Source organism: Pelobates fuscus, chromosome 12 (genome assembly GCF_036172605.1).
Source record: "Pelobates fuscus isolate aPelFus1 chromosome 12, aPelFus1.pri, whole genome shotgun sequence".
NCBI classification, from domain to species: domain Eukaryota; kingdom Metazoa; phylum Chordata; class Amphibia; order Anura; family Pelobatidae; genus Pelobates; species Pelobates fuscus.
The window spans coordinates 91,165,030-91,191,328 of record NC_086328.1 but is presented as its reverse complement, the minus strand read 5'-3'; the positions used below and the strand labels follow the sequence as shown (position 1 = coordinate 91,191,328).

Sequence of the window (26,299 nt, the reverse complement as noted above, 5' to 3'; positions counted from 1 at the left end):
TGGATTGTTCACATAAAGGGGTTGAATAAAACCATGCAAATGTAGTGTAAAGCTCAACACAATCTCTTGTACAATGCATAATACTGTTACACGAACAGAGTTTTTGAACCTCTTCGTGGATTTCTTATGCTAAATGCATCAACGGTGTATGAAAAAATTGCTACTTTTGAAAATAGATCCCGAATTTCACATAAAGTCTATGCCACATCTATGTGGACTTATCACATTGAAGACAATCAGTGTCATCATTTTGCTACAGTCATAACATTAACATTGCTGACTGTTTCCGTATAGCATTTGTACCTGCATTCTTTGGAGAGTGCAGGAGAATGCATTTGCTTCCCTTTCTTGTACAGTTAACCCTTTATTTACCCATATACATTGTTAAAGATTAATTATGAAAACAGGTTTTCTAGGTATGGCTGCATCTGTGTGTCCTGTAAACATATTGGAGACATTTGTGAAGATCTGAGAGTTATAAAACCAAAAAGACAAATCTCATTCTATGTGTTGGTTTTCGTTCATTTCCCCCCCCCTTTTTGTTTTATTCCATATTTAGACTATTTAAACTCATCTATACATTCAGATTAAAATGGTGCCTGTTATGGCCAGAACATCTTTTCCTTTAAGGATTTAAAATAAAATGTTCAACGAGACATACTGCTATTCGTCCGAATAACAACCAAATCGCCAAATGTCCGACTCAACTGAATCCCGAATCTCATGATTGAAGCAATTTGGTCATTCGTTGATTTGGACAGGACTACTAAACAGCTCCATAATTTGGTACCCCCTTCAATATGGAAAATGCACATAGGAGTACCAATTTAAGGAACTTGTACTAAACACCTGAAATTAAAATTATGGGGAAAAAAAGAAATAATGATTTGATGAAATTTGGTTCAGCTGTTTTATATATTAAAAATACAATTTAAAAAATTCTAAGATGAACAGCATTTTTCGCCCATGCTCAAGTCTAATTTCCATTATCTTTAACAAATAAATAGATATTTTGTGCAGAAATCTACACTTCTATCCTAAGACTGAGATCATAATTGGCTCGGTGTCCATCATTGTTATAAGCTGCCTTTTTCTGCCACTGAATAAAGAATGTGAAAGTGGAAAGAAGGAAAATGTTATTTACTCTTCTTCCGGTATATATGTGGTGTTCTGACAGAACTGGATTGTGGCATTAAATTGCCAAAATCTTTGATATTCATTTAAAAGAAAATGGGTCATCACGTGAAAACAGACAACGCAAGTGACGATGGCAATTCTCAATTGTCATTCAATTATGTAAATGCCAAACAAGTGAGTAAAATCAGAGGATAAAGGTCTTACAGTGAAATGCCTCTGTTTGGATGATTTGAAAATGATATTGTTCAAAATTGAAAACTGGCTTAAAGACAGAGTGTGAAGGGTTGCTGTGAATAGATTTTTATTCGAGATGGACAAATATGGTAAGTGAAGAACTTCATTAGTTCTGCGAAGGATCTTGTTTTTAGTTGGTTTATTAAGAATGTCTATAGATTAAACAGAATTAGGAGATAACAGGATATATTACTTCTCTACCAAGGAACTTGGGAAGACTAGGTAAGGGATGACCAGATAGATGGTAGACCCCCAGCTGCAAAGCATTGCAAGAGACCTAGTTATTCTCAGCTGGAGGAGACCGATCTTTTAGACCGATCTTTTAGCTGCTCCTGGGTTTGAGAACCCGTCACAGGCAAGTAGCATTAGATTCAAAAAAGATACATGAAAAATTGGACTTTAAAATATGACAAAATATGACCTTTTTGTATTAATTTTACCTTCACTGCACCCTGGGTGATCTATGCTTATTTTCTGAAACTTTGCTTCAAAAAAAAAAAATTAAAAAATAAGTCACCAGGTGTTCAGTGGTTTCTTAACAGGACACCAAAACAGCTTTAGCTTAATGAAGCTGTTTAGTGTATGGATCATGTCCCCACTGCTCAATTCTCTGTCATTTAGGAGTTAAATCACTTTGTTTATGTAGCACCAGTCACACCTCCCTGCATGTGACTTACACAGTCTTCCTAAACACTTCCTGAAAAGGAACCTAGATGACATTTTAGGTTCCTGTATAGCACAGTCTGTTTAATAATAATTTCTTATCTCCTGATTTGTTAATAGCCTCCTGTGTGTGATTTAAGTTCAATTTACAGAGCAGGAGAAAAAAAATATAATGAAAACAAAAGTCTAAAACAAGTTAAACCCCGATTGAAAATGAATTTTTTTTTCTTCAAAATCAGACTGTGGGAGTCACCGGGGAGACACAGGGGATGTGTGGCTAGGACTGTATAAACAAACAAAAAGTGATTTAACTCCCAAGTGGCAGATAATGGGATTGGTGAGATTGCCCGGGCATATACACTGAATCTGCTTCCAGAAACAAACATTGCTTTTATGCCTCAAGTATTCCTTTAAGAAGCACCAGTAAAAGGATGGCATAGCAAATTGAATCTAGCTAAATGCAGGAATTCTACATGGAAAATGGAATTTTTTCGGTAAAAGCAAATTTGCTTATTTTGATAATGTAATTTTTTGATAATTTAATTGCAGAAAACTATTGTGTCAGTAATAATCACTAGTGTCTAATCTGTATGTGTTGGGGGGACTTATTGTGTACTATATGGTCTTAGTAGTCCTGGAGAAGGGTTTTCTTATCTTACTGACCTGCACCAGAAAGGATTTATTAATATGCAGTACTGCCCAAGAGCAGAGATAACAGCGGCCATTTTGACAAAACCTTTGCAAGAGACATTTTTGGGAATTATGCTTGAAGGGAAGTGTGGTGGGTTCGAATAAGTCACCATCAAGAATTGGAGTGTTCGTAATAATCGTAGTGCCTATCTGTAGGTTTTGGAAAACTTGCTGTGTGCGCTATGGTCTGTGTGGTGCTGGAGAGGAAGTGCGTTTTCTTCCGATTTCACACACTCTCCTGATCTACAGTCATTTTGCCTTTGAGAGCTTTAGCGGTGTGTTCAATCCTAACATCTACATGCTGCTCCTGTGTTCAACTGATTGGACACAAAATAAAAAAAATTTTACATTTGCAAAATTGCCATCACTGCATTATTATTATAAAAATGATGGCGTTCAATAAGAAACGCCGTAAAATACATTTATCAATACACTGAACATGTAATTGCGTCCCTTTAAATCCACGCAGGAGAAGTTGTCATTAAAATGTTTCTTACCCCATTACGGAGTATTTACCATTTTATTGCAATATAGACCAGAACATAAATTCCCCCACTGTTGTAGACATTAAGAAAGTTATGGTGGGTACACACGATCAACCAATATGCCATAACTGTGCAATGGCAAATATAACCTGCAGTACAGTGAGTGTTTATGGCTTTATGCCAAATATCTCAAGATATTAATACAAAATCTAGGGTCTTCTACAATCACCAACGCTTTGGAAGGGACAATCAAAAAGTTAATATTGGTTTGTCCTTTCTCTATGGCCTGTGCACACACACTTTTTCCAATGGATCATGAAAGTGACCAAAATGGTTACAAAAACTAGGATTATGAGAAATAGAAGGGAGCTAAAGGGATAGAGAGGGGGACTGAGTAGGATAGCACAATGTTGACTGATTTTACACACAAACAAGCCAACAACAAAGGACATGGTAAAGCATCAGACTTCACCTATTATGAGGTAAGATTTCCTTACCTGGCTTTATGTTTGTGTGGGTGTACACTATGAGGTGTGTACTATGAACTTTTAAATTAGATCCTTATGACTCATTATTAGTCATGTGTTGACATTTATTCCAAAATTCATAAGCAATATCTGTGAAAATGTTGACTTTAGGCAAGTCACGGTCTTTAGATAAATTCTACCTGAATCTGTTGTCAGATTTTACTTCATGAGTATTTGACTTGAATCTGTAATAGAGATGTCCCGAATAGTTCGCTTGCGAATAGTTCCTGGCGAACATAGCTTGTGCTCTGTTCAGTCCGCCCCCTATTCGTAATCATTGAGTAAACTTTGACCCTGTACCTCACAGTCAGAAGACACATTCCAGCCAATCAGCAGCAGACCCTCCCACCTCCTGGACAGCATCCATTTTAGATTCATTCGGAAGCTGTATTGGTTTTTTTTTTTTTTTTTAAAGACCTTACACAAGATCAAGATCTCTTATTGATGGACCACCAAGCCCATCTCTAGATGAAGAGGATGATGACCCCTACTATTTAGTGAAGAGGAGGAGAATGTATGATGATTTGGAGGATGAAACTTATGTGCCGAGGAGGAGCCGCCCAAGTATGTCTATACCCCATGTTGTACGACCTGTAGAAGAAATCACAGAGGAAGAGCTTCGTCACATCTGCTTCAATGTCAGGGAGAAGGTGTACAATAGATCAACGGGCTCAACATGTCATCAAAAGACTACAGACACTAAAACAAACTGTCGAAATCCAGAGTGTGAAGGAGTGAGAGGACAGTTCTGTGGCCCATGTTTAAAAAAAAAAAAAAAAAAAAAATCGCTATGGAGAGGATGTGAGAAATGCGTTACTAGATCCAGAGTGGCTCTGTCCACCATGCAGAGGAATTTGCAATTGTAGTTTCTGTAGACAGCGCAATGGTCGCTGTGCTACTGGTGTACTGGTTTATCTTGCCAAATACCATGGATTTGACAATGTCCATGCCTATTTAAAAAGCTTGAAATGTGAACTTGAAAAGGAAGACTAAATATTTAAAAATATTGTTCATTCAAACTCTTGAAATACGCTTTTTTTTATTGATGTTTAACATATTGATGTTTTAACATCGGTACACTGTGACAGAATGGTATTTCGAATATTCAGTTAAAGGGCTTTTCTTTTTCTCTTCAGTTGATGGCTCCCTAATTTGATATTCTTATGTTTGCCATATTTAAAGATACCAAATTAGGGTAGTGAATAATAGACCAGATTAGTAACTGATCATATACACTTGGTTGCAAATGCAATTAATGTTATTCATATTAACAATTATTCGTTAAAATGACTGAATCACATGGAAGAATTGTGTCCTCATGCAATTCAGGACTTTTTTGATTTGGTCATCTGGTGATCCTTCTGGTAAACTGCTGAGTCGCCCAATTGTTGACTGAATTGCTGTTCATCCCAATGCACAAGTCTTTGGTTAAAACTGTTTTTTGGTTACTCCACTTTGTATCCTCTATTTTGAAATGAATATATACCCTTTATGTTTTTGTAATGCACCTTATCTAAAGATGGGGTATTTGTAATGGTTAGCAAGCCTAACTGGGAATGCCAATTAAAAAGCAGAATGTAAATATTTTATATATGTAAATCTGTTTTGCTTGTAGAAAATGTAACATAAAACATTGTATACAAATACACATTTGTAGAGTTCTGACTAATCTGCTCAAAATGAGTTAACCTTTTAAAGGGACACTCCAGGCACCCAGACCACTTCTGCTTATTGGAGTGGTCTGGATGCCAACACCCACTACCTTTAACCCTGCAAGTGTAATTATTGCAGTTTTCATAAACTGCAATGATTACCTTGCAAGGTTAGGTCCTCCTCTAGTAGCTGTCTATCAGACAACAACTAGAGGGACTTCAGTGTTCTTGGAACACAAAAAGAGTGTTGTATGATGCTGGATGTCCTCAAGCTATGTGAGGACCTCAGCGTAGCCAAAACCCCCATAGGAAAGCATTGAATAATGCTTCCTATGGTGAAGCCTAATGCGCATGCGTGGCATTGCTGCACATGCGCATTAGGTCTCAGTCGGCGGGCGAGGAGAGTAGGTGGAGCCTGACCCAGCACTGGGGATGGGGGCACTACTAGTGCCAGGAAAACCAATACCTATATCCCTTTAAATAACCATTAATCTGGTTGGAAATATTTTCTGATCCCTACCATGGTACTTAAATATTTATTTTTATTATTTTTTTGGGTCTGAGATATCATTTGTTCTAGTTACCAGTTTTAGGATACTAATAACCTGTCTTGCATTGAACATGGTATTTCTCTAGTTTCTAAAGACTTGCCTCCTAACACTTGTTTGTTTGTTTTTTTGTGCAATGTTGAGGCATTCTGGGAAATGCAGGTGCAACACTGACATACTTTGGACTCTCCGTGCTTTGTTGATCTAAAGGTTGTGGGTTCACTTTCAATTTATACTTCGCATCTCCCCCCCTCCCCAGACTGTAATTGTTACTTCAAGTTGCTTGTGCCCTAACTGCGTATAAAACAATGCAAATTTTTATTCCGTTGTGATCTCAGAGGAGTTCGCACAAACGCATTTTGATATTTTGCATGCAAATGTTTGGGGCCTAGAAGGGGAAGATTGCATTTATATAAAACTTGGATAAACATGTTAATAACAAAGTAATGTTTTTTAACACTTACTACCCTCACTGTTGGTTTGTGCAACATTTAAACCTCTTCCTTTATTTTTACTTTTTGATGAAATGTCTGCTACAAAGACAGCCTTCTTCCAGGAGAAGCTCTGATCAAAGCTAAATGCATACTGTTTTTCTAAAGGTTTTGTTCGTAATCTATTTTCAGACTACATAATTAAAAAGGAAAAACTACTTACAGCTGGTTATGGTTTTTCTGCAGAATGATATATAAAAGGCATATAATATTCAAGTTGTTTAGATAATGGCGGTTCCTGCAGAGTTTAAATCTTAACAGTGGTTGTTTGTGATTTTTTTTTAAATAACTAAAAATGTAAAGTATTTTACACTGTAATGTAAACAGTACATTTCCTGATCACGCTAGTCAAAGGAATTAATGAATTAATTATGGATTGCCATGTTTTTTGCCATGATCGTGTGTGATGAAGGACGATAAGACCCACAAAGATTACAAAGTTGCAAAAAATACGAATCAAAATATTTAAGACAAAGATTGGTATCAAGTTTCTCGGATTTCATTTCTAGACTACAAATGAAATCTTCTGAATAAGGCAAGTCAACTTGACATCTTGCAAGATCTTCCGTAGGCATCAGTTTCCATTTGTGGGTCCATATTTGTAAGCCAAATAAAAAAAAAAAAAAAAAAAAAAAACAGACTAATCATGAATATTTAGAACAAAAGACCATTAGATAACAATTTCTATCTTAATAGAGCAATAGCTTGAAAATAGATACATTAGTGAGACATGATTCATAGAAAGAATTAAAAAGATATAATATTACAGGTATTCAGAATACAAAAACATGACAGAGCCACTTTCAGAAATGTGGCTTTTTTTTACCCTAATTTTATTTATATGAAGTGTTTAATTAGTCCAATTTTAAAGTTACCGTTTGTGAAATGCAAGGATTACTAATATAAAAGTTAATCTTTTCTGTTTGCAGAATGCTATTGTCAGTTAAACATAACATGTATTTTATTTTATGTGGTGGACAAAATTTGCAAACAAAAGAATATGCTCAACTATTAAAGGAACACTATTGGCACCCAGATCACTTCATCTCATTGTGCCCCTGTCTTGTAAACATTGCATGGTTAAGACAACCTCTAGTGGCCATCTTCTAGAGAGCCACCAAAGACACATCCTGCATTCCCCCCCACCACAAAGTTTAACTCCATTAAATGGCATTGGATGTCGTGACGACGTCCAGCATCCTCAAAATCCTCATAAGAAAAGCGTGGATTCAGCGCCAAGGGACCACGTCAAGTGGACAAAAGATTTCTGACCCTTTAATCCCTGGGTGAGGGGGTCACAGAGGCAGAGGGACACTATAGCATTACAAATAAAGTTTTGTATTCCAAATTGGATAGTGTTCCTTTAAAAATAGGCACAAGTCAAGTTTTGAACCATCATAGCAAGAATCTATTGAGTGGGAGCAAACATTAACTAAACACCATGTGTGTTTATGGATCTCTCATATGCCATCTAATGGCCCCACCACCACTCTACCTTTACCCCTGCACTCACATCACAGACATTGGTTTTGTTATATCAAAAGAAATCTGACAAGATGACAAGAATTAAATGAATGCAATCCCATATTACTACAATCACATGTGCAGGATATCACCATTCATTTATTCAGACATTGCACATTAAGTGACTCCTCCATTGAGTTCAACACTAAAGGGAGGATCTGCATCTTGTGCAGACATATTCCGACCTTCTAGAAAAGAGGAACAAGGTAAGCTAAATGGATGCCTGGCTTTTGAACCTGCAGAGTGTTTTCCATGATGCTTGGCTGTACCAATGAAGGTATATTTGCTTCTTCGGTCACACACTAGTATAGCACTCAGCATTTCAGAGTAGCAGCAAGTAACAAATTTTTTTTTTTAAAAATACAAAATTAAAAAGGTTTATTGCAATATATGAGCCTGGAGCTTCAGTAGAGAACTTTATGGGCCATGAAAAATGTAGAAATCCGCAATGCTTTATTTATTTCTACCCCGAAATGGAGTCAGAGCAGGATTAATCATAATTTGACCTTAAGTGGCTTCGTAGGGCCCAGAGCTTAGACAGGGTCCCTGGAAGCACAATTTTGCTTGACCCCATTCATCATTCTTCTGTAAGGAAAGAAGAGGGGGGCACTACACCTGTAAAGTGACCAGGGTCATGTGGGATCTTAACCCTTCTCTGGATGGAGTGCTTCCATCTTGGTCAGCATACTGAGAGCATGAGGGGAGATCCAGACACATTGCAATGGGGGCCATGGCTGTGAGTGGAAAAAAATGAATTGTGATGTAATTTGCTAAATTAATATAACATTTAGCCCATTTACTGCCAAGCCTTTTATGAAAAACCACCACCAGAGACGTTTGGGTGTCCTAGAAATAAATGTTTAAATATATATTTTAAATTTCACTATACACAGATATTAGTGTAAACAAAAAACACTTGTTTTGGTTGGACTTTTTTTTATTATTACTACTAAATAATGAAGTTACAGATAATAAAGCTGTGTTGTAAATTAATGAACATTTTCCTCACATACTATTATCCTCTTACACATGCATTAACCTATTTTTGACCAGCTGTGTAGGTGCTGGAGGGCATGACTGGCAGGGAGTATCCTTTTTGCGCACTTGTATCGGTGACTGTGAGCATGTGTGTGGGGGAGTTGATTGCGGTGTGATTTGTCTATGGGGACTGCTTGTGTGTATGGTTTGTGCGCAGTGTTTAAGGCAAGGTTGTGTTGCATGTTGTAACGCAACTTGTGTGCCTGTCTTCAGCAGTCTCCTCAGAGCAAAAATGTGTGTGTGTGTGTGTATATATATATATATATATATATATATATATATATATATATATACACATACATATATATACACATATACACACACACACACACACACACACACACACACACACTTTTATTAAAAATGGTGTTTACATGATTCTGGGGTATGGGTACCCCAAGTAATCTTGTATACACAATTCCTGTAGTGAAGGGATTGAAAGAAAGTTGAGCAGCACAATAAAATAGGTTATCACATGTTACATGTATTTTTCAAGGTTTTATTTATTGGGGTCATTTCCAGAGACTAATCTAAAGAGTCCAAAATGGAAGATAGCTGAGACTTACTTGGTTATTCACTTAACTCCACATTTTTGTGAATAAAACGCAAATGGATAAATGGAGGCAAATATATATGATCTGGAAAAATTCTACTCGGTCATAGTCACAACTTTGCTTCTTTTACAATACAGATTTAATTTGCGAAAATTCAGAGTTTAGTAAATCAGTTTTTTGCTACATAACATAAAATCTAAATACACATCTTTATGTTCTGAAATAGATTTTCTTTTTTTGTATATAGGGACTGCCAATTTGACACAAAACGTTTGTTCATTTTAAGTCTGCTATTTAAACTATTGTTAGTTTTCTTGTTTTAGAGGTGTGGGGAGGATGGGATTCCAAAGACTTTGAACATCTAATAAATAGGACAATTCACTCGTTCATAAATCCAAAACATTTTTCATTAGAGCCTCATGAAGTTTGTTTCAAAATGAAACATTCTCTTGGGTTTTGTACGGACATGTTGAACAAGAAAAACACGCTAGGTCAGATCACTGGAAGGGAGAAAAAAAAAAATAACACATTTACACGGCAGAAACCTACACATTTTATTTTTCTGAGTTACTAGGGAACCAGAACAGAAACATTTGGCATTCCATGTGCAAACCAGTTTTAACTCAATGAAGTCTGGAATGCCACACATTCAAAAAAGAAGAAAAAAATTTAAATGGACCAGAACATTCCAGATAAAGTACTCCAACCTCGGTGAAGTAGGACTCCAAGCTAGCAGGTCATTCTTGAAGGTGAAGCCCTGTTAAATATGTAGTTTAACAAATGTCCTATTTTTAAAAGCTTAACTAAGTGGCAGAGGTTCAAGGTGGATTTGAATTAACTGCTTCATGGCTGAGGTGTTTTATTCCGAAATGTGTAGAGACAGAGTTTTTGCTATGCTACTAAAAAAAATAAAAAAATTTCAGTGACACAACCAGTATAATTTTCCAAAATTTAACCTAAAATCTCTATGACTGTGTAATAAAATAAATGTTTGAAAATTTTAAATAGTAATAAAAAAATAAATAAAAAAAAAAACAGTATTATGGATTATTTTGCTCTATAAATCAAATAATAAAAATTAAGAGGTTTCTCTCTCACGCACGGTTTCATGTCATGGTTTAATACACCCAATTCCAAGAAATCGGAATTGAATTTTGTGTGTCCCGACACACAGGTACAAAATAAGCTCAGTACCTAGAGCACAGTGTTCTCATAAAAAATAAGTAAGAAGTGAGATGTGTGTAAAAAAAAAAAAAAAAAAAAAAAAAAAAAAAAAAACACAACAACAAATGCAATAGTAAAGGTTAGAGTTAGAATCAGAGAAGCTTGGTCCATTAATCCCTGCTTTTATTTATATCATTTATCTCCCTGGTTCTGTTTCAGATTATCATCTTTCAGACACTTTAACATATTACAGTTATGGGTGTATGGTTTCCAATTAAGATCAAAAACTGAAAATGCAAAGTGCTCTATTTTTCATAAGGGATTACATCAGGTTTATCACCATTACTGCCGAGATTACCAGAGCCAGATTTACATTTTACAGGCACTGGGTTTTATGACACCTCCTTACTTTTAACCTAATTCAACCTAAAGAAAAAACAAAACAAAAATCTAAGAAAAAAAACGAAATCAACACAAACAACCGATAGAAATGCAGAAAACACTTTTTTAGAATACACGAAAACAGTTACATGTGAGTGTGTCTGCAGGATGTAAATGTTGAGTATACGCAGTGGATAGTACGTGAATGTGCAATTAGAGGGTAGAATGTACATGCTATGGTTTGCCGTTCGGATTTATGGTTTAACCCCTTAAGGACCAAACTTCAGTTCTGGAATAAAAGGGAATCATGACATGTCACACACGTCATGTGTCCTCAAGGGGTTAAAAGAAGTGGCCTACAGCAAAAATTAAAGGGTTACTCCGACCACCAAGAACACTTCAGTGATTTGAAGTAGTCATGGTGGTAGGAGTATGTATGTGTAGTGCAGTTCAGCTTGAAACATAGTACATACAGAGTTATTTGTAATTGTGTGCTGGGGCTAGTTGCATCCCCCATCAGACATGACTTAGGCAGTCCAGAACTGTGATCCAGGCGGCTTAATGTCAGGTCTGTGCATATTTTACATCTGTAGTCAGTGCGCACAGCTCTCTAGAAACAGAAGTAAAAAAGTCTTCCCCTTGCCGGCAGAGTGCCTGCAAGAGAAAGCCAACTCTCCCCTCCCTCTGTAACAAGACTGGGTATAACCCTCCCTCATTGACCTTGCTTTCTGAGCCGGTAAATGGGTCAAATCACATGCTTCTCTATGACAAGCCTGTGCTTGGACTGTGCGCAGCCTATGACTTTGGAAGTCAGTGCCAGGAGCTTAACCCTGCGCTGGATTCCAGGTAGGTTATACTGCAAATTTGGGGGGGGGGGGGGAAATGATCGAATTCATAGTGTGCAATAAGGCATATTACACAGAAGGATCATAATAACCCTTTAAAATATATGAAGTCAAATAAATGCACGCCTAAAGGGACAGAAAAAAAATATAGTCATTAAATCCAGTTGAGCCCTGAGAATTAGCTAAAAACTGTGACATCTCCTTATTATAGACTCAAATTTACAAATAACTGATTTGGGTATAGACAAAATGGGGTCCTGTGGTATGTACCACCCCCTGCCTCCCTCCTTGTGACTGCTGGTTCCCATCAAATTGTCTGCAGTATGTAAATCAACTGGCAAAATAATTGAGGGGTAGTCCCACTGAAAAGAAGGCATTCATGTTAAAATAGGGCGATATGGTTCATTTACATTTCATATTGGCCTTTTTTTTTTTTTTTTTTTTTTTTTAATTCTGTAAACTCTAATGCAGTAAAGAACAGGTAGAGTTTTAAAAAGAAGAGTTTACCATGAAAACAGCTTAGTAGAATGTGTGGAGGGGAGAGTTTTCCAGCGAACAGAATGAGTAAGAGGTCAGGATAAAAGGAAAGAAAGTTTTTATTTTACAAGAGAAATGATGAGTACGTTTTTGGGTTGAGCAGTATGGAAGATAGTTTTCTATGTAGAAGTATAAATGAGCAATTGTGAAGAATAGAAAAGGGAGTTTGAAGGGATGTTCCATAGGTCGGTGTAAGGGTGGTTTAGCTCTTTGAAGGAAGACGTTCTAAAGGATGATTACACTGGGTTATGAAGGAGGGATGGCGAATGAGATAGGTTTATAGATAAAAGTTTGTAGGAGTCTAATGTACAGGATGGATGAGAGAGACTTTGAGACAAGAGAATTGAGTTTGAAGGGAGGCAGGAAGAAGCTATTCTCTGTTTTGTGAATGCAGTTCTACTGATAGGTTGAGAACAAGTTGTTATGTCCCTTTCAATGAATAGCCCTGTCCGGTCTGTGGATGCCAGTGTGGCAATCCCACCAAAGTCTATCATTAAGCTGCGTGACTAGCACAATCCTCTTAACATTTACAGAACTGTCCGGTGGCTGAAGGTTATGTTCGTGTTTGCAGCCCCGCTCCGATGTCGCCTTGCATACGATGAAAAGCTCAGTTTGCTTGGGCCTAAAAATAATATAATGGATACAACTGCTATTCCTTTAACAATAGCTAGGAAAACAGGTAAGGAATAAGCCCTAATCCCTAGATATAGTTGCAGATAATCAACTTTCACATTCAGTCACACAGATGTAAGTGGGACTCCAAACATGATAGAATCTTGTGTTGTTTGGCTTAACACTTGCATTACAAGAAGGGGACGACGACAAATGAGCTTCACGAGTAACTGTTAGCGTACCCTGACTCTTAATTAAAGACCATTCCAGTGACAGCATGATTCATGCAGTTCCCCCTGTATCTGGGCTAATATTAATGTGTACATATTCTTGTCGATCTTACCTTGCTCTCAAAATTAAATCACATTATTTTGCTTAATGCATTTTTCATGTTAGACGATTAGGATGGATAAACTCTACAATATGTCAAACTGGTTTGTTTCTAAGTTTCCTAATGAGAAGATCTTGCTTTCAAAAAAGTATTAAAAAAGGGAAATGATTTCAATAAGAATCGACATAATACACTAGACTAGGCATAGGCAACCTTCGGCACTTCAGATGTTTTGCCAGCATTATTGGTGTAAGAGCATTATGGGAGATGTAGTCCAAAACATCTTTAGTACCGAAGGTTGCCTATCCTTGCACTAGACAGACAGATAATCACACAACTAAAGTCCCCCCTCTCCCACCTCAATAAAAGATATTGGTCAACAATATATATGGAATTTAAGAGTTAAAACAAGAGGTGTGAAATGTCTTAATACAAAGAATCTGTTCTTAAGTGATAATGTAATCTATGACACTGGAGACAAACTAAAATATACATGCAAAACAAAAAGAAAGTGTCAGACAAGAGCTTTAAATTCCTCCCCTTTAGTGTGACACCAACAAGGGTGACAAAGACAATATGACATAGTTGGAAATCTAGACAAACCAGTCTGAACCATGAGAATTTCAGAGACATCTATAAAAAGGGACTTGTGGTGTGGGGACAGGTAGGGTGACAGGGATGTCACATCATCTCCATGTCACACCCTCTCGGTGGCTTTGATATACCCCACAGGTTAACTGAAACGTCACAAAGGAACAATATTTGTTTTTACTAGTCGGGAGTAACTGTAAACATGCCACACTGTATCAATTAAAGGAGTATCTCATGCAAATATCAAAGGAAAATTGGTCCATATTGCTGCCAAGTATTGCTTTGCATTAAGCATAATTAACATCATGCACGTGTCTAACCAGGACCCTCCCGCTGTTTTTGGACTAAAATAAATATCTGGCAGGAAATAGTTGAAGAGTAAAGTTCGGAAATGCTTAGTGTAAGCAACACAGAGCCTCATTGAATAGCAGCGAATATTTAGTGGTTGAAAGGAACACTGTGTATCCAAAAAAACGAGTTAATTTAGTAGATTCTGGCCTTATATTAAGGAAGTGCTTATCAAATCTCTTTAGAAAAAGAAAATAAAAAAAAATGCTTTTCACAGCAGAACCCGGCCTCCTTTGACACCACTCTTCTTTTTCACAAAATATAAATAAATAAAAAGTATTCTTGATTGGAACGTAAATAGTGCAGCTCAGCCAATGAGAGATCATTGAGATCACACCCAATCATTTTCTTTTCCTTATCTGTACAGTATGTCAATGCAGTGCTCAGGGAAAGGGAACAGCTAAGAAGACATTGATTGGCTTTAGGACAAAAGTAATGTCAGTAACATCGCTCCTGATATGCTATGGACTGAGCCGAATTATTTACTAAAGGGAATTTCACATGTAAAAGAAAAAGTTATTTTCCGGTCACTAAAGTGCTCCCCCCCTTACCTCGGTCTAGCGCTGATGTTTCTCGGGTGCAGGCTAGAGTCCACCTTCGTCAGGGGAGACCCAATAACGGCGCTCACATTAGGATTTCTCCTTAGGAAAGCTTTCCTATTGTGTTTTGGGTGACTCTGGACGGTGACAATGCATAGCGCAAAAGTCGCCTCACGGCCTGGAAGTACCTATAGTGGCTTGGTCAGAGTGACGGCACCTAGAGGCATTACTAGGAAGTAATGTAAACACTACATTTTTTTGGAAATTGCAGCATTTACAGTGCTGAGCCTTCAGTGACATGCTATAGACTCGAGAACCAGTACATTAAGTTGCAGTGGTTTTGGTGACTATATAGTGTCCCTTTAAAATATATTGGTGCACAAATGGTCCTGTAAAATATAAAGCTTGGACACCTCTTGTAAAGTGCAACACAATATTCAATAAGCTCCAAATGTAGAGCGCGAATGCTACCAGAATAGCAATGGCACTCAATGCCCCAGAAATTATGTAGCCAGAATATTTAATTTCTCTCTTTAGCCAATAGCTCCCTGCTGCTTCTAACTGTAATTAGAGATGGTTATGGTCACTAGATCACTGGTGCAATAAGACAAACCTCCATGTATGTTCCATTTTAAGGGTAGCCCTATGATGTGGCAGTGTCTCTACTCTTGTTATCGGACGTAAAACACCTGGAAGTAAGGCGGAAGCTAACCATGTAGTCGAAACAATGCATCGTGATGCATTAACATTGAAACTGGGAAATCTAAGCCAAAATAAAGCCAAATTTTAACAACATTTTTTATGAAGGTCTAAAGTTTGAAAATTTGGCATTAAATTGATCATCAACAGTGTAGTATATAAACCCTTAGGGGTTTATAAAGGAGTAAAATTGGCATTTGTTGAGAGACTAACATCACTCTGCACGTTATATTAAAGAGCTGATACTTGTACATGCTTAACAGTGCAAGAAAATAAAGCACATGAGCACATGTCAAAATATTATGTAAACATTGATAATGCTCCAAATTAACTCTCTGTCTACCAGCGTATTAATCTATAAAACCATTTTAATTTGTGTGAATCCCTTAGCAATTAAAAATGTGATTTTTTTTGTACTGGAGATGCACAAAACATCAGTATAAAAAAAAAAAAAAAAAAAAAACAACATAAGAATATTAAATTGTACAGTTAGAACTTAACTAGGCTTGTCACATCTTCATTTCAGCAAATAATTCAATTATATATATCTTTTGTTAGGGATATTTTAACTATTATGATCTTTGGCATATTATATCACATTGACACCTAAGCCACATATAGCCTGCCATTACTTCGTGCTATGTATGAAATTAAACAATGATGGAAAATCCTAGGCTCTACATGCAACTATTGGGGGGACCCTAAGCCATCACTTCTGGAACCATAAGTGCACAAGACACAAGTGACAAAAGGTCTGCCTTAATAGTTATAGCATTCTGACCCTGGTGGGATCTGTGCAACAGATGGCAATGATCTCTCTTCTTCCAATGACTATGAATGCTATATTAGTAACGGAGAAAAATGAAACAGGTCAACATAACCAGGGATCTAATGTTACTTATCTAGATCACTCTGCGTCACAAGGAATATGGGAATAATAGATACAAATCTGCTGGCTACCTAGGACTCTACAACCCATCAAAGGGGATCCCTTACATTTCTTGTTCTTTGATTTTAACATAGGGGTTCAAGTAATGCATTAAAAGAAGACTGTGTTGCAACACATAAAAATGAACCACTAATTTTGTTAAAAGGTTTTATTTTTACCTGTTCTATTTCTGTCACTAACGTTTTGTCTAAACCAGTTTGGTATTCCTTAAAACCCTAGGGCTAATTGTGTAAGAATGTTCAAATTCACACTGCTCAGTCTTAAAAAAAATGGACAAACATTAAATTCAGTGTGGGTATATATTTATATTACCCACATCCTTTAAATTTAACTTTCCGCATTATAATCACAAGCCAACATTAGGACATTTTTGACAACACTCAGACATTAGAAATTGTCAGAAAGTTCAGACAAAATATGAAAAGATTTTTAAATCACAGAACACATTTGGCCCACTGTAGCAGTAATAAAATTGTTTAGTTTTAAGAGATCTCCTCTAAAAATAAATATGAAATCAGTTGAATTTGTTCTACTTCATTATTTAGTAAAACCCATGAGTCGTTTTTTAGATTTCGATCAAAGGACAAGGTAATAAATGGATATCAATAATGGCTGGTAATTAATGTTGGGGGCTTGTCCATGTCTAAATGGTAAGGTCATTGATAAACTTGAAAAAAATGAAACAGTGAAAAAAACTGCGCTGATTAATGTTGATAAATAGGCAACAGTTTAAAAACCTTAAAATGATAAATGAAGAATACATGCATTACATGGCAAATTCAATAGTGATGGGAAGTTAAATTAGCATTTTCTTACCCCAGGCCAAGAATTCTGCAACGTTTTTATCCCGTCGTAGAGGTGCAGTGTTACATTCCTGACAAAGGCAGAGGAGGACATCTAGAAGAGTCTCCACACTGAGGGTGCCTTCATTAAACACCTGAGGTCCTCTTAAAATCATGTCCTCCAAGTCTTTCAGTCTCTTCTCAACCGACATCTTGGAGGCTCTTCTTTCCTAACATGCAAGCACCCCAGAACACAAGGAAAACCAGTCTATCCAATGTTAACGAGTCACTATAGTCTGCTTCCAGTCAATATCTTCAAAGTTCTATTGAGATCACACCACAGTGACAGGGAACGTCAAATGAATATTCCTCCAAGTTTTTAAAAAAATCCTGACATTTGGTCAATCCAACCACCATCTACACCACATTCAATGTATATGGTCTCAATAGTATCGGAGTACAGATGGTTAGAAATTGGAGAGTTTGGTGTATTCCTCGATAAATTTGCAATGTCCCTTTAGTGCAAGTATCCAGGAAATGTTAACTAAATATCAGGTGGCATTTTTCATTGGTAGCAATCTTTTCGGAAAGATACAATTTTTCCCTTTTTTGCCTAGATGGTATGAATGATCTGTCTTGCAAGTTAAGTTCTGATGCTAGTGTGTGAGCAACTATGGTGCAATGTGACGGCCAATTACACTCAAACAACACACTCACAATCAGATACACCCTTGAACAGATACAGTTTTCACTGCCCCTTGCTTGTTACTGACATCCAATCTTTTACAGTGGTATAACCACACATTCACCTGATCACCCACACATATAATCCAGGTGTTATAAACAGCCATGTTCACACAAAGCCCTGTGCACACAGACTGCAACACTGACACAAGTTAGCAGCATTCTATTGTAAGAAACACAAAGTATCACTTACACAATCTGATAGAACATGGGCAAAGTGTGATTGCACTATCTCCCTGATACAATGCAGCAAAGTGCTGTGTGTTTAACAGCCAGCTAGACTTTCACTCAGGAAGACAGTCACATACCTGATCTTATAAAAATGTCACACACACCACACTCACCTCGTCAAAGTGCAGGTCGATACAAGCAGTGCAATGGTTTCTGTGTATGAGTGTCAAAGTAAATAGACTTATACCCTTTGCCTAAAGCAGATCATGTCTCCTAACTCTATAGTAGGTACACTGTGTGTGCAAATTTAAAATCCCACCTAGCTAAACATGAAGATCAGTTTTTGTTTCTTTTAACTTTTTAGGTTAAAAATCGCTTAGCTTAGGTTGCCCAGCTTCCTGAAGTTGTTGCAATCAGCTCCCAGTCTTCCTCCAGCTGCACAAACCACGCCTGAACCTGGAAACAGGGCGTGGGGACTTGCAACACGCCCCCTACAGCACACCTGAAGCTTAACCAGGCCAGGTACTCCTACAGAGGATTGACAGCTCCAGCAGCCAATGATATTCCAAAGGGTTTGTTAAAATCCCCTGCACTGAATATTATTGGAGATTTAATGGCAAGTAAGTGTTGATAAATAGAGAACTTTATAGAACTATGCAATGTTTCAGAACTGTCTATCCTCAGTGCATGCGTTCTGGGGTTTATTCACTAAATACATAATTGTAGTGCAAAATATCTGATATGGAACGTTCTGCAATTCAGCATTTGTCACAGATCGGCTGTTTCAGTCTATATTTTACAATTCATTAAAAAAACAAAAACATTACAATTTAATTAAAGTTTCTGAAAACATACTTTTAAAATATAATAATAGCATATGAACTTGTATTTTTAACTGTTATGATTGAAATATTGTAGTTTAACTACTAAGAAATGTAGAATGTATTCTAGGTACAGCTTTGTGTCCTTCATGTTAAACATCGGATAATAATATTATTATTTTATTTAAAATATATAATACATAATTTAAATAGCATGCACTATTTATGCAAAAATTTTAACCCCTTAAGGACACATGACATGTGTGATATGTCATGATTCCCTTTTATTCCAGAAGTTTGGTCCTTAAGGGGTTAAGGGGACTCTATGCAGGAGGCTTCAGGTGCACCCCCCTAGGTACTTGTTAAATTGTCTTCAAGCTATTTAAAAAACAATTTAAAAAAAATAAATGGTGGATTCCTCAGAGCCATAACCACACCCAACTGCCTCCAAGATTATAATGAGGAATTTTACTTCCTCTTTATCAGTACAAATATTAGGACGCAATGAGCACACATTGTATGGTCATGGTATGTTATCACAGACTGTGAGTATAGCCCAGTATTCACAGTCTTTCAACGCATTGTCCAAATATTTGTACTGATAGTGGAGAAGTGAAGTTCCTCATTGCTATGTCATAGGCAGTAGGCATGTGTTTAGGGTTTAGATTGGACACCTTGCATCAAATCACAATCATCTGTAGTGGTTATGGTGCTTAGAGATGCCCTTAAATTAAGCCACCAATGTACCCCCATATATATTTCATTCATACTATAAAAGTATAACTGAGCAGGGATGGAAAGAGTGCTGGGAAAGGACAAATATACCCTCTCCCGTCCCCAGGCAACTAGCATACAGGGTGTTTGGAGCACCGCACCATTCCTCTGCAGCTTAATATAGCAATAGGTGTATTGTGATATTTGTTGACACATTAATGCAGATCAGAGGCAGCAGGCAGGACTTGTACAGGGCCTTTGCTAGCCCAGCACTGCATGGATTGTGCATGGGCTTGAAGCTCACAATCTCCATGTTCTGTAGGCCAGGAAGGACCTGCTGCCTGGACTGCAGTACCTTGATTGCTACCAAATGATAATGAGTTAAAAAAACAGAGAGACCATCTGTGCTGGGAGGCAGGGATGAATTGTCACTTGGCCAACAGGCCTGGACCTTGGAGGTGGTAGGTGGTCCCTCCATTTTCAAAATGTATTTATATATATATAACATGAGCCATTACTTCACATTGCTAACAGCCATGGGAATGGGAAACTACATTGGTGAATGGTCATACTGGGTGATGGCCCCTCTTCTCTGCTCTCTTTGGCATTTCTCATTTCGCCAGACACACAGACACTTTTCTGCAGGTGATTTAATGTGGAGTGCATGGGGTTAAATTAGTTATGTCAGTGTCAAATATACACCTGTAAAACTGTGGCTCCAGTAATCCTGACCTACGGGCTCACCTAAATGCTAAATATTTACTTGCATTGTGTGCGTGTGTGTGTGCATGCGTGTGAGAGAAGGCCTGAATATGGGTATGTACATATATGTTAGAGAGAAGCTATGTATATAGTGTGTGTATGTGCTAGAGAGACCACATACACAGTGTGTGTTTGTATGGTTTAACTTCATATCTATGTCTGTGTGTTGGCTACAGAATAATAATATGCGACCATTTCTGTTCAGGAACACACACATACATTATACATTTTTGTCACTCAAACACAATACGTGCAGTCACATTAACACACACATTATATTTATGCAGGGGGATTGTGGGGTTGCTGGGGGATGGTTAACAAGTTTGTCTGGGCCTAAGGCAGCATAACGATGAAACACATTACTTTCTGGAGATGTTTACAAGTGACCCAAAGGTGACATGAGACCACTGTTTGTGATATTCATTATGTCCACCCTTTGTCTTGGTGACAATAGAGTCACAGGAAACAGGAGTCTGTGTCTGTTATGCAGGTGTACATCACTGTGAATGTTCCGCCATACTGCTTAGATCTTACAGACGGAGGTTGTAGAGATATTTTCTGTCACACCAACTCCAGCAGCCTCAATCTGCAATAAATCACATGGTCTGTTTGAGTAGGAGCATACACAGAGAAAGCTTAGTACTCAGAAATGCTGTTAGCATTCACAAGTAAAAAGATGCAAACCCTACCTTGAGTAATTGGGATAATGCAGTTTTTTTTTCATGGGGGGGGGAGGGGGGGGGAAGAAAGATTACATTTGCGTCTGTGGTACACAGTTTAGTGGTTCAAGTATGTTTTCTGTTATCATTATCAAAAAATTTGATCTGTTGACAAGGGTATCATCAGAAAACATTCCCGAAGGGGCAAAAAAAAAAAAAAAGGTATAACAACTGTCCCTCACAGGCCTCATTCAAATCGAAGAAAATACAATGCCCCTTCTTACATTATGCTGTGGTGGTCCATGTTTACTGTGGGATTTTGGATTAACACATTTGTATTTTTATATTTTAATTGGCATATACATTGTGGACTAAGGTGATAAACATTTACGACTAACTATTACAGAGAGGCAATAGAACTCAGTGCTGATGGAAAAAGGTTGTAGTTTTGGCCCTGTGCTATGAATCAAAATCTTTATAATTTTGTCTTAGTTTTATATGTTATTAAACGAACAGTCTAGGCAAGATAACTACGACATGGCAATGTCATACCTCCCAAGTGTCCCTATTTAGACGGGACTGTCCCTATTTTGGACACAAGTTCCTCTGTCCCTCTTTTGTATCCTTGTAACCCTCTTTTCTAGGAGCTCCAAATTGTTACTGTGTTTGAGTGTATAACAGAGCTCCACAGCAATAATACTAATGTGTCTTTAAGCTGCAATAAATGTGTGTGATAATCAATCTGTGTAAATGAGATACATTGTTCTTCAGGCTCTACCAAACCAAAAACAAACAAAATGCTGCAGCTAGACCATTTATTTACTGGTTAGCCCCTGTCAACACACCCAATCTCTACAGCCCCTATACATGTGCACACGCACACACACTACAACCACTAGCTTCACATAGTACACCTCAAACAGACTTTACATAAACTTCATAGTACACCACAAACTTTATATAAACTTCACCACAAATAGCCCCATCTACAAACATGCCAGCCCTGTCCATTGCTGTTCTTTGGTATCCCATTTATGGGGACACCAGAGTCAAGAGACCAGGAAAGCAGTGTATGTGTGTCATAAAATCAATGATGCAAACCAAAGATGCAAAACAAACTCACCCAAGATTTCCACCACCAGTCTAAGTTCCCATGCCTTTTCTTTTAGTACTTGCCCACTGCATGCACATCACAGTGATGCCCATGTGCAAAGAGCAGAGCTATAGTTAAAGAGGCAGACCCCTAAAGCACTTTATCTTGCTGAAGCGCATTATGTGTAAAGAGTGTGTCCTCTTTTTTTCATTCCCCCTGGAATGACGGACCTGGTCGCAGCTGCGACCCCTGCGACCGCAGTAGTTCCGCCACTGATTGACACTTAGGCTTGACTTCACATAGGCCTCAAATATAGTTGTGGCAACCAGTGATACACAATATCGACAATCCTCCCAGGTCAAAGGTTATAGGTCAAGAGAAAGAAGAAAGTTGTATAAATACCAAACATCCCACTATATTACATAGTTACATAGGCTGAAAAAAGTGCCCACCAAGTTCAGCCTTTCTCATGTTTTTTGCTGTTGATACCAAAGAAGGCAAAAAAAAAACGCTTTAAAGCACTTTCAATTTTGCAACAAACTAGGAAAAAAATCCTTCTTGACCCCAAAATAGCAGTCAGATGTATCCTTGGATAATGACGCTATTACCCCATAAATTAAAAATTGTATCCAAGAATATGTTTTTGCAAACATGCATCTGGCGGCTATTTAAACATCTGTAGAGGCTCTGATAAAAAACACTTCTTCAGGCTAGAATTCATCATCCTTATGGTTTTTAATGTAAAAAAAAAAGAAAATCTTTCTTTTGCCTTAGACTAAATCTCCTTTCTTCCAGTTTAAATGCATGACCTTGTGTCCTATGTATAGCCCTGTTTATGAATAGATTTCTAGACAAGGATTTGTGTTGGCCCTGGATATATTTAAATAGTGCTACAATATCCTGTCTGAGGCGTAATTTTTCTAATATAAAGAGATTTAAATCGGTTAACCTTTCTTCGTAACCAGGGCCGGTGCTAGGATTTTTAGTTACACAGGCGAAGATGCATTTTGGCGCCCCCAACCCTCATTAAAAAAAAAAAAAAAATGCATCTTCACCTGTGTGTCTTTCCTCCCAAGCCACAGGCACACAGGCATAATTTTTCAGTCACACAGTCAAAGTCATACAGGTACACTGTCATACAAAGACAGCAATAATCATACAGAGACATACAGACACAATCAGTCAGAGACATACAAGCAGAGACATACATGCATATAAAGACATACATGCATACAGAGGCATACCGTCATACAGACACATACAGAAACATACATACATACAGGCATAAAGAAACATACATACAGACACATACATACATACATACAGGCATACAAAGACATACACACATACAGATACATGCATGCATACAGAGACATAACGTCATACAGACACATACATATAGACAGTCATACAGACACATACATACATACAGAAACATGCATACAAAGACATACAGGCATACAAAAACACACAGACACACACATACGTACATACAGAGACATAGGCATACAGTTACATACATGCATACAGAGACATATATACAGACATTCAGAGACAAACATACATCCAGTTACATACATGCATACAGAGACATACAGAAACATACGTACAAGACATACAGGCATACGGACACATACATACATACAGAGGCATACCGTCATACAGATACATACATACAGACAGGCATACAGAAAAATACATACTCACACACACACACACACAAACTCACAGACACATACTCAAACACACACACACTGACACACACACACTGACATACTCACACACACCGACAGACACACTCACTCACACACAAACTCATAGACACACTTACAGACACACACACACACACACACTGACAGACACACACAAACTCACAGACACACATACACACACACTCACTCACACACAAACTCATAGACACACACACTGACAGACACACACTCACTCACACACATACACACTGACATACACACTCACACTCACATGCACACACACAGTAATTAATAAAATAATTAATAATAAATTACATTTAAATGTCCCACCCAGCCTCCCTACCTGGAGTGCTGGCGTGGGTCTCTCATTGGTGGTCCAGTGAGGCTGCTGGGAGGCGTGCGGCTGAAGTTGATTAGGAGGCGGCGAGGGAGCTCTCTGATCTCTCTGACCGGCTCCCTCGCAGGCTGTTTTCTGACGTCATATTCCGGCTCATGCGGCATCAGCAAAAGGCGCGCGAGGGAGCCGGTCAGAGAGATCAGAGAGCTCCCTCGCCGCCTCCTAATCAACTTCAGCTGCACGCCTCCCAGCAGCTCCGGGGATCCAGGAGGTGACCAGGCAGGAGGGAGCACTTCCCTCCTGCCGGTCACTGGAATTTTGCGCCCCCAGAGCCGGTGCGCCCTAAGGCGGCCGCCTGTGCCGCCTTATGGACGCGCCGGCCCTGTTCGTAACAAAAATGTTCCTTTCCTTTTATTAATTTTGTAGCCCGCCTCTGCACTTTTTCGAGTGCCATAACAATTTTCTTTAGAACAGGTGCCCAATATACGTTACAAGTCTACATTACACTCTACAGGGCAAAAAAAACACAACATAAAGTAGGACTGCACTGAATCTTAGAATAGACGTTGGATGCAGTATTGAGCAAGGCTTTCAGTTATCATTGTGTTTTGGCTATTTAAAAAGATATTGGGGGAGCAAACAGCTACAAAAATGTTTCCAGAGTTATTCGAAAATGTCTGAGCTATATAAATATATAGACTTTACTGTTGAACATAACATGAAATCTATTCTTCTTTCCATATGCATCACTAACTTGTGAAGGGACATCCTTCTCTGATTGGTACCATACTTGGTATGCATGATATCAAACACACAGTTTGGAGTATAGCTCAGAGTGTTAAGGGGTTAAACAATATGCAAACTCCTAAGGACCAAACTTCTGGAATAAAAGGGAATTATGACATGTCACACATGTCATGTGTCCTTAAGGGGTTAAAGGACCACTCTAGGCACCAAGACCACTTCAGCTTAATGAAGTGGTCTGGGTGCCAGGTCCAGCTAGGGTTAACCCATTTTTTTTTTATAAACATAGCAGTTTCAGAGAAACTGCTATGTTTATTAATGGGTTAAGCCTTTCCCCTAATCCTCTAGTGGCTGTCTCATTGACAGCCGCTAGAGGCGCTTGCGTGATTCTCACTGTGAAAATCACAGTGAGAGCACGCAAGCGTCCATAGGAAAGCATTGTAAATGCTTTCCTATGCGACCGGCTGAATGCGCGCGCAGCTCTTGCCGCGCGTGCGCATTCAGCCGACGGGGCGGAGAGGGGGCGGAGAGGAGGCGGAGAGCTCCCCGCCCAGCGCTGGAAAAAGTTAAGTTTTACATCTTTTCCCCTTTCCAGAGCCTGGCGGGAGTGGGACCCTGAGGGTGGGGGCACCCTCAGGGCACTCTAGTGCCAGGAAAACGAGTATGCTTTCCTGGCACTAGAGTGGTCCTTTAACATAAAACACTCCTAACTTATATTATAGAAAGCTACCATTCTACTTGAATTTGCAGAGGTAACAGGAACAAGGGCAAAGAAACAAATATAAGTACATACTTGAAAGGTCACCACTGGGGTAGGGACTGTCTTACCAAAACACACCTCCAGAAACCTGACAAAGGGCTTTGTAAAATATGAATATGCATATGTGACCTATTTCTTGAAATTTTATTGATCTACATATATTATAGTTTGAGGTTTTGTTCATAATTTACTTATTCAGGGACACATAAAAAAATTAGGGATGGACTGAAAGGTCTAACTATTATCTTATTTTTAAAGCAAGCATCACATAGTATTTGTGTGTGCCATTGTCATGAAGATTTGAGAAACCGTAAACACAACACACATTAACGTCAGGATTATTCATTAAAGGGAAAGTTGGTAATGGGAATTTAAACATTTAGGCTAAAATAGCTAAACTGGAAAATGTATCCACGTCAATATTATTTTTATTTTGGATATTTTGAATTTAAAGGGTTACT

The 26,299-nt window shown here is 38.1% G+C and overlaps 1 protein-coding gene and 1 pseudogene across 2 annotated transcripts in view; one reads left to right on the top strand and one right to left on the bottom strand.

The window, feature by feature from the left end:
- CDC42BPG (CDC42 binding protein kinase gamma) overlaps positions 1–18,666 on the bottom strand; it is a 115,397-nt gene extending 96,731 nt beyond the window's left edge. For both annotated transcript variants that reach the window (XM_063438262.1, XM_063438263.1), the window contains exon 1: positions 17,356–18,666. In XM_063438262.1, the coding sequence (XP_063294332.1) occupies positions 17,356–17,533 (178 nt within the window). In that variant the 5' untranslated portion in view covers positions 17,534–18,666. The remainder of the gene's footprint in view (positions 1–17,355) is intronic.
- LOC134579029 (cell division cycle-associated protein 7-like) lies at positions 3,660–4,771 on the top strand (annotated as a pseudogene).
- Positions 18,667–26,299: the final 7,633 nt, after the last annotated feature.